Source organism: Notothenia rossii (genome assembly GCF_949606895.1).
Source record: "Notothenia rossii genome assembly, chromosome: 1".
In the NCBI taxonomy this organism is placed as follows: Eukaryota; Metazoa; Chordata; class Actinopteri; order Perciformes; family Nototheniidae; genus Notothenia; species Notothenia rossii.
The window spans coordinates 90,838,666-90,853,650 of NC_136912.1; the positions used below are offsets into that span (position 1 = coordinate 90,838,666).

Genomic DNA, 14,985 nt, shown 5'->3' on the forward strand with positions numbered 1-14,985 from the left:
TTACACACGCATGCTACATGTATATAATAATAAGCTGATCTATGGGTTAAATCAACAGAATATATGCACTCAAAGGGAAACACAAGATTACTCAAATCCTTTATTGTATACACACGGAAGTAAAACATGAGAATTACTTGAGGCCAATTGAAGGACTTTTAATTGTAAATATATAAAATAAGCAAATAAATGTGATGACTTAAGTTCAATCAGTAAAAAGTAAATAGAGACCGCTTGCTCCTCTTCTATTTGGTCCAGCTGACCTTGGGAATATCATAATGCTCTGTCAGGCAGTCCAGGTGCCGATTGAAGTCCTGCAAAAGAACAAAAACAATAGAATATATTTATTTGTGTTAACATTATTCAACTGTAATGTAATGCAACGAATAGGTCCACTGAATGGTGCTATGACATGTTTGCCATGACTTACCTCCACTCTCAGTTTGTGAGTCTTTGATGCCTTGTTCAAAATCCTCTCCATTTGCTTTAGGGAAGATAAGAAAAAGTGAACGTTAGTCACTTCCGATGAGTCACTCTGTCTGTATACACCTCTACAACACATCTACCCAAACACACGAAACGTTAAGAACTGGTTAACGGCTATTTTTCTCTTTGACAGCATCACCTGTTTGCAATATATGACATCCTAATACTGGAATAGAGCCATGTATTCCTGCTGTAGCTGAAAATACATTCACCACTTCAATCAATGAACTTTGACCTCTGGGTAGAGAGGGGCTGATAAACACTGTCAGTGTAAGATTTAAAGACACATAAGTTAATAATTGACAACTCTCCTATGGATATGTTGGCATTACGGTTCCACTATAGCATTACTGGTTGTGATGCTAAGTGTGCAAAATTGTCATCCTGTAGTATAGTATGACAAATTGAAAGTGTATTATTGTAAAAATACTATTTAAAAAGGGTTGTTCTGTGCGCATCCATCACAGTCTCACGGCATTTCGTGTTATAGTAACAAAATTAATCTACTGATTCGTGTTCACCAACACGATTTCGCCATTTTTTTCATGTCACACAGAACCATTTTAAAAGCAATGTCAATAATAACAAATCAGAAGGAAAAAAAAAAAAAAAAAAAAAACAGATTTCAGTATTCTGACACAAAACGATTTTAGAAGCAATGTATTTCAATTGGTAGTATGTTTCGTGCCTGCACCAAATAATAACAAATTAGAAGGAAAAAAATATTTAAAAAAAATACAGATCTCAGTATTCTGAGGCTCTGAGCCCCATTTCTTTTCCTCGCGGACGGCAAAACAACTCCGACATTATATAATTTAAAATAAAAGGGTTAGGCTTAGGGTGAGATATTGAGTAAGAAAATGTTTTTATGAACCACACAGCTTCTGGTATTCCAAGACCCAACCGCACAAAAAGACGAGGTGCAGGCACAAAACATACTACCAATAGAAATACATCGCTTTTAAAATTGTGCTGGTGAACACGAATCAATAGATTAAATGCTGTGAGACTAGGTTGGTGCATCTGATGATTGGTAACAAACGACATAAGGTACAGTCTTCCAGTAGATCTTTTTGTTTACTTCTGCTAATTTATAATGATTAGCCAGGTCTAGGGCTGCACGATATGGGCCAAAATTCATATCTCGATATTTTTTAGCTGAATGGCGATATACGATATATATCTCGATATTTTTTCCGTAAAGTAAAAAAAAAACAGACAGTCCTAGTTTGAAGCCAAACCTCACACAGGCACTTTATTTAACGTTTAGAAGCTGCACATCAACATGCATGAAATAATTCAGGAACAAAAACTACCAGCATAAATAAATAAAGATACCATTCTTCCTTCTTTCTTGCATCCTCCCTCATTCCCTCAATTACTGCTTTCTCCCCCGCCTTACTTGCTTCTTTACTGCCTTCCTTCCTTCTCTCCCCCATCCTTCCTTCAATCTTCAAATCCTTCTTTCCCTCCCTCCTTCTGTCCTTCATTCCTCCCTCACTCCCTCTGTTCCTTCTTTCTCCCCCCCTCCTTCCTTGCTTCTTTCCTTCTATAATTTCTTCCCTCCTTGCTTCTTTTCTCCTTACTACCTTCATTTCATATTCTTTCTGTCCCTGATTTCTTTCTTCCATCCTTCCTCCCTCAATTCTTTCTTTCTCCCCCTCCTTCCTTGCTTCTTTCCTTCCTTAAACCCTTCCTTCTTCCCCTCACTCCTTCTGACCTTCCTTTCCTCCCTCCTTCCTCCATCACTCCCTCAATTCCTTCTTTCACCCACACCTTACTTGCGTCTTTAGTGCCTTACCACTTAAATAAAATAAATTAAAATAAATAACTTTGTGCAAAATGTGCACATACAGATCAAAAATAAGACTGGTTTGTTCTTTTAAGTAACTGAGGTAGACAGTTCTTTGTAAATTAAAGTAACTGAGGTAGACAGTTCTTTGTAAACTAAACATGTTAGCAGATTTGAACATAAATCAATCACTTAGTGCATCTTTTATCTGGGTGCAAATCTCGCATAACGAACATAAGAGATGAAAAATAACAGGCCAGACCAACTACTACTGTATATCTTACAGATTCTGTGCCAGAAAAACTAGCCTGTCAACAGTGTCAGGCTTCAGAGAAGCCCTGTGGCAGGTTACAATGTTTCCACTGCAGCTAAAAACCCTTTCTGAAGGGGAGCTGGTAGCTGGCACACAGAGGAATTTCTTGGCTATGCAGCTCAGTTTTGGAAAGGCAGGGCAGGGCTTCTCTTGCAAAGTAATTTCGACCAGGTAACTCGTACCTGGGGTCAACAGCTTTTAGCAGCTTTACAAAGCCGGTCTGCTCCACAGTCGACGTGGGGACCATGTCTTTGGCTAAGTGATATGCCACTGCCTTCGTTATTTCACGCCACTTTTCGCTTTTTTTTTCATAAGGCACACCACGTGTGAGTGAGTTGTGTAGCGTGATTTGCTTTGAGGCAGGAGGCTGACAAGTCTTCACGGTCTGGGTTGCAGCACGCAGTTTAATACACTCCTCATACTGCACTTTGTGCTTCTGTTGTAAGTGGTGGAAGAGATTTGTTGTGCTCGACCCTTTCGTTGCAACTTTTTTCCGGCATTGTCTACAAAGTGCATTTTTCTGCTCCACGTCTGCCGCTTGAAAACCAAACCATCTCCAAATGAGAGAGCCGTTTGTTTTCTTCTTAACAACCAGTTCATCCTCGTTTTCTGTATCACCTTCTCTCCTTTCTGTCTCCTCCTCTATCTCCGGATTGTTCGCTGCTGCTGCCATGCTTCTTCATGCAAATGTCGGGAGGTGGGGGTGAGGGCGAGGGGGTAGTGAGGGGGAGGCGGCAGGGCGCCGTTGCTGCTGCTTGGAGATACAGAGAGGCGGGCCGCGGGGCAGAGAGAGTTTGCAGCGGAGTTTGCAGCAACTTGCAGCTTGTTTTAATATATATCGATATATACGATATGATTTAATCCTATATCGCGCATGAAAATATATCGATATAAATTCAAAACTCGATATATCGCCCAGCCCTAGCCAGGTCTCTGCGTCAAATCCTGACCCATTCGCTGCAGGTCTTTAATGCTGGAGAACGATAACTTACCCTCTTCTCCGCCATCTTATCAAAGGACATTTGAGCCGGTGTTCTTTTGTCGACATATGTCTTCTTCTCCTCCTCCTCGTTTTGTTGGGCGGCTTGCTCTAAGAGACGCTTAGTCTCCTTGGCCTTCTTCTTCTTCCTGTAAAAAGATAGTAGAGCATGTTGATCAGAGGATTTCCAGACCAACCACTTTACTCAATAAGGAATGAAAAACATATTGTACAGACACATGATCAAATGTAGGCAACTTACATTAGGGTGGCCCTTAAAATTGAAAGTCGGAAAGTCTAAGCTCCAACCCCCAGAATTCATTCTATTAGTCAAGAAAACTCAATCTGACAACATTTACGACCCCCCCCCCCCCATGATGAAAACATTCACCAGGAGAGTTTTCTTGACTAATATAATTTATTCTGGGGGTTGGAGCTTAGACTTTCCCACTTTCAAGTTTAAGGACCACCCTACGTGAGGCTAAACTTAAAGGTTGATGAGGGAGGGGTAAATGTTGTTGGAATTTGAATAAAATTCAACAGGAAAGTTTTCTTGACTATCATAACGAATTCCGGTGGTTGGAGCTTAAAATGAATGAATACGAAAATATGCATGGCAGAAGGACCACCCTAACTTACATAGATACTTTATTCATCCCAAATAGGGAAATGATTTGTGTTATAGCAGCAGTTAGTTCAGGCATTAAAAGATGGAATAAAGTAAAAACAGCAATTATAAACATTATCTACAGTACAAAAAGACATATCCCAAATAATACACAATATAAAATATTCTGGATAAATGAAAGTCTTTCTATAAAACACCAAATATTGCAGTAACAGAAATATAGACTTATAATACAGCAGCAGAAAAGGATAGTATAACAATTACAGCCCTTATATGCCAGTATGGGAGTATTTCAAAAAGCCTTGTGAATGTGTCAGAGGGATTGAAATATATATACATACAAATGACTCTGGGAACTGTTGAAGCTGTTTTAACGTGCCGTTACCTACATTTAAATCACTGATGTAATGTTTTTAGCCAGAGATGTACCACTCCATAATGTCACCGTAAACTGTAATCAGGTCCCAGTTGAGGCTAGTGTGGTTTTCTACTGTACGACGCTATTTGACAAGTCCTTTCCCCATGTATTACTGTATCGTTTACACATCCTAAACGTACATGTTTACGTGACAACTGTGTTGTTCTGTTAGCATACATGCTAACCTTAGCCTCACCTGAATATCAGACGGTTTTCGCAGTTCCAACTGTTTATGTAAGGGTTTTTATCAAATTAAAAAGGATCGCCTCTTACAGAAACATGTCACAAATGGAACAACACTTACCTTTTTCCAGCTGAAATGGACCCAAGGCCTTTTAAATTCAGGGCACTCTTCTGAGATGCAGCGTACTCAGACATTTTAGAGAAGCTCCCACGTCTTCTTCTACGATGTTATTATAGTAATCGACGCACTGCCTCATTACTACCACCCGGCGGAGTGAGGCGGTTTTACACGCCCTGGTCTCATGTCATCCCCCAAAACAGGACACCTGTGATGATACACTCGTTGAAACTTGTCAGAGGAATTGAAAGTACATTAGTTATCTGTGCTGTCACCAAACAGCATTGGCTAAAATATGCACACCGCCTTTGTGCCCCCTTCTGGGTCAAGTTTAAGAAGACGAGCCTCCAGAAGCTCCAGGTTGCTTATAATGATTGTTTGCTTATACTGCTTAGAAAACCAAGATGGTGCAGTGCAACTGCAAGTGAAATGTTTTGTAATGCACGAGTCAACACGTTCCTTGCTCTTTTTTTAAATCTGATGTACAAATGTATCTGTCGATTGAATGTTTCTCATCATTTTTGTCATTATGCTGCTGTCAAATCCTTGTCTCAGCAACAGTAACAGTTTCCATAGTTATATTGCTTTAATTATATATAAATTATAGAAATATACAATATATACTAATGCAAATTATTCTTTTAGTTTATTTTAGTCATCTATTTTAATCGTATTACTCAATTGTATTGCCTAGTTTATCGAATCATTTTTGAGTGATTTTATAATGGATATTTTATATTTTTTTATATTAATGAATTTAATACTAGTTGTCGTATTTGACTAATATTGTTAATACTTTAATACTTTAGACCTGTACATATACTTGTTACAAATGTTGGATTATAAATCATTGGATAGCTCAGTGGTTAAAGCTGGTATCCCAAATGCGATATCTGCGCTTCATGTGGATTTATTCTGCAAACAAAATTGTACGAAATTGCTCCAAAGACCCATTCAGTCATGTATAAAATAAATGTAAAAAGCAAACAAAAACACATTGCAGTTGCTTCTCTGTTCACTGGTTTAATAAAGAATAAGGCTTGAAACTACACTGACTGAAAATGTATATATAAATGTGCTTTGTTTATTTAAAAATATTACAAAATATCTTCTGCACATTTATTTTCTTATTTCTCTTTATGCATTTACTTTTGCATAATTTTTGACTGTTTGTTTTTGTGAACTCATTTTGTTAGCACTCACACATAGATAAATGTGGAAATAAATACATGAATAAATAAATGCAAATATATGGGAATTTAATAAATACAAAAATGAAAGAAGATAATTAAACAAAACACACATTATTTATATATATATGTTAATGTGTTTCTACATTTACGTTCACATACATGTATTTATGTATGTATGTGTTTCTGTGCTGCAGGTTACATGAGTGTCAATGAGTGACTGATGTTAAAGAAAAACACTGAATGCTCACATCAAGGTTTCAGAAAAATTAATAACGGACAGATGCTAAATCCTATTGGAAATGACAATAAAACATAAATCAAACTATAATACAGATATACTAAGAACAGAGACCACTGCTACATTGAACAATTGAAACGATCGATCAAATAAGTTGTTTTGTGTGGAATTAAGTCAGTGTTAAAACAGAAAAATTGTACAACCTAATATGTATATTTGAGATGAATAAACCCATTTGTTCTTCAGGGCAGTATACGTCAAAAAAATATTACACTTAATTTGGCTTCAGATGCATTCAAAAAAATGTATATCTCAGATTTCCCATTAAATAATCATGTTTATTTAGATGTTGCTCCATTTACATTATTCACATACGTTCATAGACTGCATATAGGGTACAAATTAGTCAAATCAAATAAAAATAATTTACTTCTTTAAGATTGAAAAACAGTTGAAATTAAGGATCAAATAAATTGTTTTTTTATGAAATTAAAACAGTGAATATATAACAAACGCTTTAAAAAATAAACCCATTTGTTCTTTTAGGCAGTATAATTGCACATATTACATCTAGTTTGGCCTCAGATGCATTTAAAAACGGTGATATTCCTCATTTTCCATTAAATAAACCATGTTGAATTGTGATTTTTCCTCCATTCACATCATTCACCTACGCCGCATCATCGCTCTTCCCTGGGCGTGTATTAAGCAAACGCGTGGTCTTCTCCTATTGGCCACGGCATTAATCCGTCAAGATTCCCCTTCCTCTGATTGGCCGAAAGCAGCGGCGCTTCCTCATTGAGGTTCGGAGCCGGCGGCCAATCAGATTCAGACATCTGTTCTGAGCCGAGAGGAGAGCCTCAGCCTTTTTCACATTACTGAGAGACTGCGCCGAATAACAACTCCTGCTGCTCGGTTATTTAGAATTATTTGTGATTAAATTAGTGTTTCTTATTCCTCAGGGTGCTTTAACTCTGCACAATGACCGCCCTGTCGCTGCTTTTGATGGCGGTGTCGGCCGTATCAGCACTGGCCGACTCTAATATATATATGCGAGAGCAATTTGAAGATGGGGGTAAGATCCTTTTTATTCATTATATTAGTCCAAACTACATCATTTATGCTTATGTGTTTCATTCAATATAACAATACAGTATCAGTGCATGAGTGGTGGTGGCTATATTCATATTTGGTTGTTAGATTTTTTTGCATGACAGGTCATAAATCAGCATTTCTGTTTAATGTTCTGCTTCAGTTTGATATGCATTAGGTGTCCATGGGCTTCATTCATCTTTTGACCCCCTATCTCCTCCCTTCCTGTCTGTCCTCTCTCTCCATTTTACCCCCCAGCTATTATCAGTCTGACTCCCCATCCCCCCCTCCCCCCTGCACGTCCCTCCCCTGGTCCTCCTCAGTCACCCTTCTTGCTGTCTTTATCACCTTTTTCCTTATAGAAAACACAGGCAGTGATTTGTCCCTGCACCATATCCACATCTGCACCTGCTGACATGCATCACCAGAGGTGGATGTGGAGCCTGTGAGTGTTTCCTTGCAGCTGAACCTCATTTAATTTTTTATTTTCCTCCTGCAGATGCCTGGAATAGTCGCTGGGTCGAATCCAAACACAAGTCCGACTACGGCCAGTTTGTCCTGACTGCAGGGAAGTTCTACGGAGATGCCGAGCAAGACAAAGGTAAAGGGGGGTGGGGGGGGAGAGGTTAGGTTTAATCCACCCTCTGTGGATTTGTGCAAGGCAGTTAACTCCCACATTGTTTTGAAAGAAGGGTGTGGGGAGCTTTGTCTGAGCCTGAACTATATAAGTAAATAAAGGTTTTGATGAGGGCCATTACTTTAAATGTTTTACTTGCTTATTTTATGAGCCAAAGTACTGAGGCATTATATATTCTTTAATAGAAGTCATATGGTTTTATCCAAACAAGTTTTTTAAATTAAGTCCAAGTGTATGTGATTTTATCTCTCAGAACGGAGATTGGAGATATATAATTACTAGAGGCATTTGGGGTCAAACTTGTTAATTTGCATTACTTGGTGTAGAAGTACTCAGATCTTGTACTTGAGTAAAAGTAGAAGTATCAGAGTGTAGGAATACTCTGTTACAGTAAAAGTCCTGCATTCAAAATGTTACTCAAGTAGAAGTAGAAAAGTATTATCATCAGAATATAGTTAAAGTACTACAAGTAGTCCTTGTGCACATTGGTCCATTTCAGAATAATATATATGATGTGTTTTATAATGATTGATCATTAAAGTGTTCTCAAAGCTGGTAAAGGTGCAGCTAGTTTGAATGACTTTGTATACTGCAGGGTAGCTTGTGGATTTACTCCAGGTGGAACTCAAGTCTGATTTAACACTTGATTATATTTCACATCTGTAAAGTAACTAAAGCTATTAAATACATAGTAGTGGAGTAGAAGTACAAAGTAGCCTAACATGGAAATACTCAAGTACAAGTACCTCAAAATTGTACTAAAGAACAGTACTTGAGTAAATATACTTAGTTATTTCCCACCTCTGGGTATTTTTTCGAGGTTCCCAGAAATTAATCGAGTGTAAACGTTGACGTCCCTAATTATTAGTATTGTTATTATTATTAATAATATTCTTATCCTTACTATTCTTATAATTTCATTATATGTATTATTATTATTATTAAATGTATTGGTTTTTGATTATTATTTATTTATAACGTATATTATAGTGATTTTTATGAATTTATTATTATAACAAAAAAAGACATCCACAATTTTCTTCTCTTATCTTCTTTCAGATGTTGTATTCCCAGCTGAATCCATATAGTTTTACTATATGGATTCAGCTGGGGAAAAAGTGCAGACATGTTTGTGAAATTAGCTCAAGTACACACATTTTAAAACAATCTGACCTGACGGTGTTTTATTTGAATTAAAATAACCCTTGTGTTATCTCCGCAGGTCTGCAGACGAGTCAGGACGCTCGCTTCTACGCCTCCTCATCCCGTTTTGATGACTTCAGCAATAAAGGCGAGCCCCTGGTGATCCAGTTCAGCGTGAAGCACGAGCAGAGCATCGACTGTGGGGGGGGCTACATCAAGCTGTTCCCCTCCAGCCTCAACCAGGAGGAGATGCACGGAGACTCCGTCTACAACCTCATGTTCGGTCAGTGAGGACAAACGCATCTCCTTAATTACTACACTGATAACAGTAAAAGTAATCTGTGGATTTTCCCATTTAAAAAAAAAAAAAAAAAACCTATTATGACATTTCCCCTATTTTTCCATTTATCTTTGATGTATTTTCCATATTTGTAAAGCACTTTGTGTGTTTCTTTCAATATGTCTGATTCTTTATTATAATTTAAATCCAAACCACATTATATAAAAATACAAATTGCTCTATATACCTTCTTCTTCAGTGCCAGAGGCATGATGAAGTGCATTACAAGAAGGATTTGTAAAAACTCAAACGTATTTTACTTATTTGTTTGTTTTCTTGTTCAGGTCCGGACATTTGCGGCCCCGGCACAAAGAAGGTTCACGTCATCTTCAACTACCAAGGCAAAAACCATCTGATCAACAAGGACATCAGGTGCAAGGTGAGTAATCCATTATTGTTTTTATATTAACTTGGGACATGTCAAACGTGTTTTCTAATCAGAATCAGGTTTACAGATATAGGGAATTTGCTTTGATGTAAACAATGCCTATATTTGACAGTAAGGCAGTGGGGGGGGGGGGGGGGGTGGGAGAGAAACTCCCTCTGGAGGGAACACGGGGATCTTAGCCTTTGCAGACCATTTACGTGTACAGAAACCTATAACACAGTCACAAACTACAGGAAAGGGAACACCACAGAAAGCAGAATAGAGCCTCTTTAAGATTTACTTTATTCCCTGCAGGATGATGAGTACTCCCACCTGTACACGCTGGTCCTGAACCCCGACAACACGTACGAGGTGAAGATCGACAACAAGAAGGTGGAGTCTGGCAGTCTGGAGGAGGACTGGGACGTCCTGCCGCCCAAAAAAGTGAAAGACCCTGAAGCCAAGAAGCCGGAGGATTGGGATGACCAGGAGAAGGTCCCAGACCCGGAAGATCAGAAACCAGAGGTCGGTACATTTCAAACTCTGTTTTTTTTAACAGTACACATTTATATTTGGCTTGATGGACTATATTCACCTAATTTTAATGTAGGCAACGACAATATATATTGGGGTCCTGAAGTAATGTTGTTTAAATTATTGTCTTCTTTCATTGACTTTGTCAGGATTGGGACAAGGCAGAGAACATTCCCGACCCCGACGCTAAGAAGCCCGAAGACTGGGACGAAGAGATGGACGGAGAGTGGGAGCCGCCCATGGTCGCTAACCCTGAATACAAGGTAACAGAAAAAGACTTAAAAGCCACTAACCGCTAAGCTAAAGGCGGCTAATGTTGGGCTATAAAGGAACTACAGCACGGTCACATGACTTCATGTCACCACCGCTAAGTTAAAGGTGGCTATAAAGGAACTACAGCACGGTCACAGGACTTCACGTCACCACCGCTAAGCTAAAGGCGGCTAATGTTGGGCTATAAAGGAACTACAGCACGGTCACATGACTTCACGTCACCACCGCTAAGCTAAAGGAGGCTAATGTTGGGCGTGATGACGTTTAATCGTCTCATTTAGAGACTTGGAGACCAACATATTTTCTGTTGTAGAACAAAACGTTTACATTCCCCTCTCTGTCTGCTGTTCACAGGGAGAGTGGAACCCCAAAGAGATCACTAACCCGGCCTACAAGGGCAAGTGGGTCCACCCTGAGGTCGACAACCCGGAGTACACCGCTGATTCTGAGATCTATAAGTACGACAGCATCGGCGTGATCGGACTCGACTTGTGGCAGGTGAGAAGAAACTGCAGCTGATCGTCTTATTATTGAGAAATTTCATTTATTATTATTATAATTATTATTATGAAGTTCCTAACAGTAAATGTTGATTTCTTGTTGACGCAGGTGAAGTCCGGCACCATCTTTGATAACTTCCTGATCACCAACGACCCCAAGCTGGCAGAGGAAGTGGGAAATGACATGTGGGGTAAAACTAAGGTCAGTGCAGAGTTTGATTTGACTGCATGTATCTCGCTCATGCATTTGTCTATTGAGTAGTTTCTCATTTTTCTAATGAAAGAAAAAGCATTTATTAAACTAAATCAATGTACTTCATTATAGAGTGGTTATATTTGAATGACCATTCAAACACAGAATCATCAATTATACGTTATTTTATTGATTCATATCGTTGTCATCATGTGAATCCTCTGCAGGACGCGGAGAAGAAGATGAAGGAAAGCCAAGAGGAGGAGGAGAGGAAGAAGCGCGAGGAAGACGACAATCAGAGGAAGGACGAGGCGAAGGAGGAAGACGAGGAGGAAGAGGAGAAGGATGAGGAGGAGGAGGAAGGAGACGAAGAAGAAGATGATGAGGAGGGAGATGAAGAAGAGCGGGAGGAGGAAGAAGAGGACGATGAGGACACAGACTCTAAACTCAAGGATGAGTTATAAACTCCAACGCAGGAAGTGACTCTGTCAATGAGCCGTAGAGTGGTGCAGGGATGAGTCAGCAAAACCTGGAAATGAGTCAGCATTTTAGCACTTCCTGTCCCCTCGTCTGGAAGTCGATGTTTTTTTTTATTTTTGGTTGTTAGCCTGAAATAAGGTCTGTGGTCAACACAAGCTGAAGAGATTTTTACGTTTTGTTCTACGACATAAAATACGTCAGTTAATACCCCACTGGTGGATTTAAAACCGGCGGTTGCTAACAAGTGTATAAATGAGACGACTAAACGTCATCACGCCCAACGTTAGCCACCTTTAGCTTAGCGGTGGTGGTGTGACGGCATGTGACCGTGCTGTAGTTCCTTTATAGCCCAACATTAGCTTTTTACTTCAGAAATCATAAGTGTTGTTAAAATGTGGAGATTATTCTGCTGAACAAAACTTGTAAGTATCGTTAACGTTTGTTTGACACAGAGTTTATTTTTGCAATAATCCAAAATCACATGGAGTAATTCCATTGGCTTTTTAGTTGAGGGAATCGGGGAGATGCTGCCTTCATGGTCCCGGACAGAAATACGATATCCCTGCACCACTCTATAGGAAGGAGATGATCGACCCTCATGACTGACACCCTGGGGTGGGAGGGGTTTTTTCATTTGTTTGTTTACAAAATAAGGAAGAAGATGAAAAAAAGGGCAATTATTGTTCTGGTTCCATGTGCTACTACTACTATAATTATTATAAAACGAGGAATAGTGATAGAAATCATTTTTAAAAAAATCATAAAGACCAGGAATTCAATCGGTTTACACCCAAACAAAAAGATATAAATTGTCATTCATGGAAAAACACAAAGGTTTTTATGAAGTATAATGAAAGACTGTATTTGGTATGTGGATAATACCATGGTTTTGTTTACCTCATTTGTCTGTCTTAATAATGTGTTTTATTTTGTTGCTTTTTTTGCTGCCTGTCATGTAACTACCCCTTTAAAACCTGTCAATCTCAAAGGACATTAATAGATGTCAATATGCGGGTTATTTTACCTGCTTTTATTTACAATTCTGGATTAAAACAAGGAATATGATGTAAGATATTTGACAACTTGTTGAAAGGGAAGTCAATCGGATGGTTAATCGGGGTGAAATGAAATCCCTTCCATAGTTTTGTACTGTATAGCTTTTGGACTTCAATGCACATACTGTAGTCTTGTGTGTTTGATTAAACGGTGCTGAATCTCAGACGTACATTGAGAGCACTCCAGTAGCAGGTTAGCTTTCATTCACTTTGTTTTTTCTCATAATACGTGTACACAGAGTTTATTATTGATATCTCTGCACTGCTGTTCCCCGACACATGACCCCCCTGTCTGAGAGGATCCTTTTGTAAACACACATTTTGTACTAATGCTAGTAAAAGTGGAAGTGGGAAGATTTTCATGTTGCTGTGTAAAAAAGCAAAAACAAAGACAGGTGTTCTGCTCAATAAAACCAACCAGTGGAAAATATCAGAAGGGTTTGTGTATTTCCTTTTTAAATTTAAAATAGCTTTTTATTTGATCTATTTTTCATAGTGGAAAGTAACAAAGTATATTCCCTTGTTACATTTGTTTGTGTGTATACATAAAACCTGTTCTCCATGAACTTTAAGGTAGTTATTACTATTAATAATAATAATTGTAATACATATTTTAATAGTGTAAGTATTATTCTTATGATTATAATTACCATTCTTAATATTGTTTAATTATTTTCCATCCATATTTTAACCCATAAGGACCCACCGGGTGTCACATGAACTTTAAATGTTCTGGAAAGTTCCTTATACAGCTTTAGACTTTATTTTATCTCATGAATGCCCTAGGTGACACCAGCGGCGGACTGGGACTAAAAATCAGCCCGGGAAACTCGACCGGCCAACCGGCCCAACTCGGTACCGCTAGTTAATTGCCAACGAGGGGAGGGCCACTTTGGTACCGGTATTCCCAATGGCCAGTCGGCCCCTGGGTGACACACACTGAACAGTCTGGTGGGTCATGATCCAGGTCATGTGATTTTGTGTTCCCATGACAACATGTCCAAGATGTCCATGTGCCAGGCTAACACATGTGACAGAACAAGCTACATTTCAAAGGCTTTTTTTGTTGTTGCTAAAGGGAAATTTCAAGCCATTTAAGAATTAAAATGCTTACATAACATGTCCTTTATTACATTTAACCTGTTGTGGAAAAATGTCTTGATCAAATTGATATGAAACAAATGAGACAAACATCGCTGTGACACTGGTGTCACATCGGGACTTTAACCCTAAACTTTCACAGCAAACCCAAAGTGACATACATGTATATGCACAATTAGAAATATGATTATGATCTGCTCAGTTAATTTAGCTGATTCAGTTATATTGAGTTGATATGCTCTTATTCTTCAATTCAAAGAATTTTCAAACTAATTCAAACCAAAAAATCGTTCTCGTCAATGAAGTTATATATAAGAGTTATTTTACCATTAAAGCCCAATGTGACATATGTGTCACATTTCAGATATTTGGCACTAGAAATGTGTTAAATTATGTTCCCTTTAATTTTCCCAAAAGTAGAAATGGGTCCGGGTTCTTATTTTATTAATATTCATACTAATATCATTGGTAATAATATTCAATATAATTAACAGCTGTTTCTCATCTCATTTTGAGCGTTACTTGTAGTTTTATAAACTTGGGATAAAGAGAGTTTTTGGTTAATCTTGAGCAGAATGATCTCAAATCTAAAGAGGCATCTTCAGGTTTTTCAGTTAAACTCTGCCGGGATTTCAAACCAGGACCTCCTGTTTACTAGACAGGCACTTTGACCCACTAAGCCACAGCACCTGTTTAATATAATGTTTTGAAATCGTTTTTTTATTTCAGGATCAGGGGCGCCGTAAGGGGGTGAACAGTTAGGATGATTCTAAGGGCCCGTGACTGACAGGGGCCCCAAACATTTTTAGAACATTACACTCTGTACACCACCTTTTATTTACATGTAATGGTTTGGTCCTGCCTCCAAACGCTGTGCGGCACCGCACTTTCTAGCAGCAGAGTGAGAGCATGTGAGGAGGGA

General features: G+C 38.5%; 2 protein-coding genes across 2 annotated transcripts; one reads left to right on the forward strand and one right to left on the reverse strand.

Annotated features, from left to right (window-relative positions):
* Nucleotides 1-86: 86 nt before the first annotated feature.
* Nucleotides 87-5,075, reverse strand: fam32a (family with sequence similarity 32 member A). Its single transcript, XM_079656611.1, has 4 exons — nt 4,921-5,075; nt 3,584-3,719; nt 431-484; nt 87-314 (listed from the first exon to the last, which is right to left on the reverse strand). The coding sequence occupies exons 1-4, from the start codon at nt 4,992-4,994 to the stop codon at nt 246-248; spliced, it is 333 nt and encodes a 110-aa protein (XP_079512737.1). The 5' UTR covers nt 4,995-5,075; the 3' UTR covers nt 87-245.
* Nucleotides 5,076-7,179: 2,104 nt separating this feature from the next.
* LOC307021575 (calreticulin-like) lies at nt 7,180-13,392 on the forward strand. Its single transcript, XM_079653788.1, has 9 exons — nt 7,180-7,423; nt 7,940-8,041; nt 9,300-9,503; nt 9,845-9,939; nt 10,243-10,452; nt 10,611-10,724; nt 11,089-11,232; nt 11,344-11,436; nt 11,655-13,392. Exons 1-9 carry the CDS (start codon nt 7,330-7,332, stop codon nt 11,889-11,891), a joined length of 1,293 nt encoding a protein of 430 aa, XP_079509914.1. The 5' UTR covers nt 7,180-7,329; the 3' UTR covers nt 11,892-13,392.
* Nucleotides 13,393-14,985: the final 1,593 nt, after the last annotated feature.

Coding starts and splice junctions, on each gene's coding strand:
- LOC307021575 (XM_079653788.1), top strand. CDS start 7,330: ATGACCGCCCTGTCGCTGCTTTTGATGGCGGTGTCGGCCGTATCAGCA. Junction 9,940..10,242: donor ACAAGGACATCAGGTGCAAG/GTGAGTAATCCA, acceptor TATTCCCTGCAG/GATGATGAGTACTCCCACCT. Junction 10,453..10,610: donor CGGAAGATCAGAAACCAGAG/GTCGGTACATTT, acceptor TGACTTTGTCAG/GATTGGGACAAGGCAGAGAA.
- fam32a (XM_079656611.1), bottom strand. CDS start 4,994: ATGTCTGAGTACGCTGCATCTCAGAAGAGTGCCCTGAATTTAAAAGGC. Junction 3,720..4,920: donor TCCATTTCAGCTGGAAAAAG/GTAAGTGTTGTT, acceptor ATCTTTTTACAG/GAAGAAGAAGAAGGCCAAGG. Junction 315..430: donor CTCACAAACTGAGAGTGGAG/GTAAGTCATGGC, acceptor GTTCTTTTGCAG/GACTTCAATCGGCACCTGGA.